We start from the raw sequence: 2,102 nt of genomic DNA on the forward strand, positions 1-2,102 counted from the left end.
GGCTGCCACAGTCACCTGCGCTTCTTCTTGTGCTCGCTGTATGCGCCCATGTGCACCGACCAGGTCTCGACGCCCATCCCCGCCTGCCGGCCCATGTGCGAGCAGGCGCGCCTGCGCTGCGCGCCCATCATGGAGCAGTTCAACTTCGGCTGGCCGGACTCGCTCGACTGCGCCCGGCTCCCCACGCGCAATGACCCGCACGCACTCTGCATGGAGGCGCCGGAGAACGCCACCGCCGGCCCCGCCGAGCCCCACAAGGGCCTGGGTATGCTGCCTGTGGCGCCGCGGCCCGCAAGGCCCCCTGGCGACGCAGGCCCCGGCTCAGGCGGCGGCGGCACCTGCGAGAACCCGGAGAAGTTCCAGTACGTGGAGAAGAGCCGCTCGTGCGCGCCGCGCTGTGGAGCGGGCGTCGAGGTGTTTTGGTCGCAACGCGACAGGGACTTCGCACTGGTCTGGATGGCTGTGTGGTCGGCGCTGTGCTTTTTTTCCACCGCCTTCACCGTGCTCACCTTCCTGCTGGAGCCTCACCGCTTCCAGTATCCCGAGCGCCCCATCATCTTCCTCTCCATGTGCTATAACGTCTACTCCCTGGCCTTCCTCATCCGCGCCGTGGCCGGAGCCCAGAGCGTGGCCTGCGACCAGGAGGCGGGTTCGCTGTACGTGATCCAGGAGGGCCTGGAGAACACAGGCTGCACGCTCGTCTTCCTGCTACTCTACTATTTCGGCATGGCCAGCTCGCTGTGGTGGGTGGTCTTGACGCTCACCTGGTTTCTGGCAGCTGGCAAGAAATGGGGCCACGAGGCCATTGAGGCCCACGGCAGCTACTTCCACATGGCGGCCTGGGGACTGCCGGCGCTCAAGACCATCGTTATCCTGACACTGCGGAAGGTGGCCGGGGACGAGCTGACAGGGCTCTGCTACGTGGCCAGCATGGATGCAGCAGCTCTCACGGGCTTCGTGCTGGTGCCACTCTCTTGCTACCTGGTGCTGGGTACCAGCTTCCTCCTGACAGGCTTCGTGGCCCTCTTCCACATTCGCAAGATCATGAAGACAGGTGGCACCAACACTGAGAAACTGGAGAAGCTCATGGTCAAGATCGGGGTATTCTCCATCCTCTACACGGTCCCTGCCACCTGTGTCATTGTTTGCTATGTCTATGAACGCCTCAATATGGACTTCTGGCGCCTTCGGGCCACAGAGCAGCCATGCACAGCAGCCACTATGCCTGGAGGTCGGAGGGACTGCTCACTGCCAGGGGGCTCAGTACCCACAGTGGCTGTCTTCATGCTCAAAATCTTCATGTCACTGGTGGTGGGCATCACCAGCGGTGTCTGGGTATGGAGCTCCAAGACTTTCCAGACCTGGCAGAGTCTGTGCCACCGCAAGATGGCAGCTGGCCGGGCCCGGGCGAAGGCCTGCAGGGCCCCTGGGGGCTATGGCCGTGGCACCCACTGCCACTATAAGGCCCCCACCGTGGTCTTGCACATGACTAAGACGGACCCCTCTCTGGAGAATCCCACACATCTTTAGTGACACAGGTCTGGCATGGGGTGGCTGCTGCTCCTCCCCCCAGGACAGCTGACTAGCAGCTGCCCAGCTGTCAAGGTCAACAAGTGAGTCCGAGGGGGCTGAGGACCAGGGTGGGGACACAATGAGTCTCATGCCCCTACCCACCCACCCAGTGGAGAACATGGGCCTGGCCAAGCCCCCACAGGGTCCTGGGAGAGGTTGTGAAGAGGGGGCAGAGGGGCATGGTCCGGCAGGGAGTTTATTTAATGATGTAATTTATTGTTGCGTTTCTCTGGAAGCTGTGACTGGAATAAACCCCCGAGTGGCACTGCTGCGTCCTCTCTGAGCTGAGACAGGGGAAGGTAGGAGGGTGAGGGCCCTGCAGGAGTCTCTGAGCAGAGCTGGTGGTGGGTACAGGGCTCATTTCCTGGCCCACTCTGGCTCTGCACCAATCAGGAGGAGGTTCCCCTGTGGAACAGCTGTGTTTTGCGGGAGTTCCAGGCACTGTGTATGAATGAGCGTGTGTGTGTGAGTGTGTGTGTGTGTGTTTGCCCCTCGCCTATCTTCTTTTCGCAACCTGTTTGCCTGTCTCT

The 2,102-nt window shown here is 61.9% G+C and overlaps 1 protein-coding gene across 1 annotated transcript; it reads left to right on the top strand.

Moving 5' to 3' along the window:
- Window positions 1-3: 3 nt before the first annotated feature.
- Window positions 4-1,837, top strand: FZD9 (frizzled class receptor 9; the record flags this gene model as incomplete). Its single annotated transcript, XM_006155025.2, has 1 exon — window positions 4-1,837. A coding segment is annotated over one exon (1,527 nt), but the record flags the coding sequence as incomplete, so codon positions are not given.
- Between the last annotated feature and the right edge of the window lie 265 nt (window positions 1,838-2,102).

The sequence above is a fragment of the Tupaia chinensis genome, unplaced genomic scaffold (assembly GCF_000334495.1).
Source record: "Tupaia chinensis unplaced genomic scaffold, TupChi_1.0 Scaffold000429_1, whole genome shotgun sequence".
In the NCBI taxonomy this organism is placed as follows: domain Eukaryota; kingdom Metazoa; phylum Chordata; class Mammalia; order Scandentia; family Tupaiidae; genus Tupaia; species Tupaia belangeri.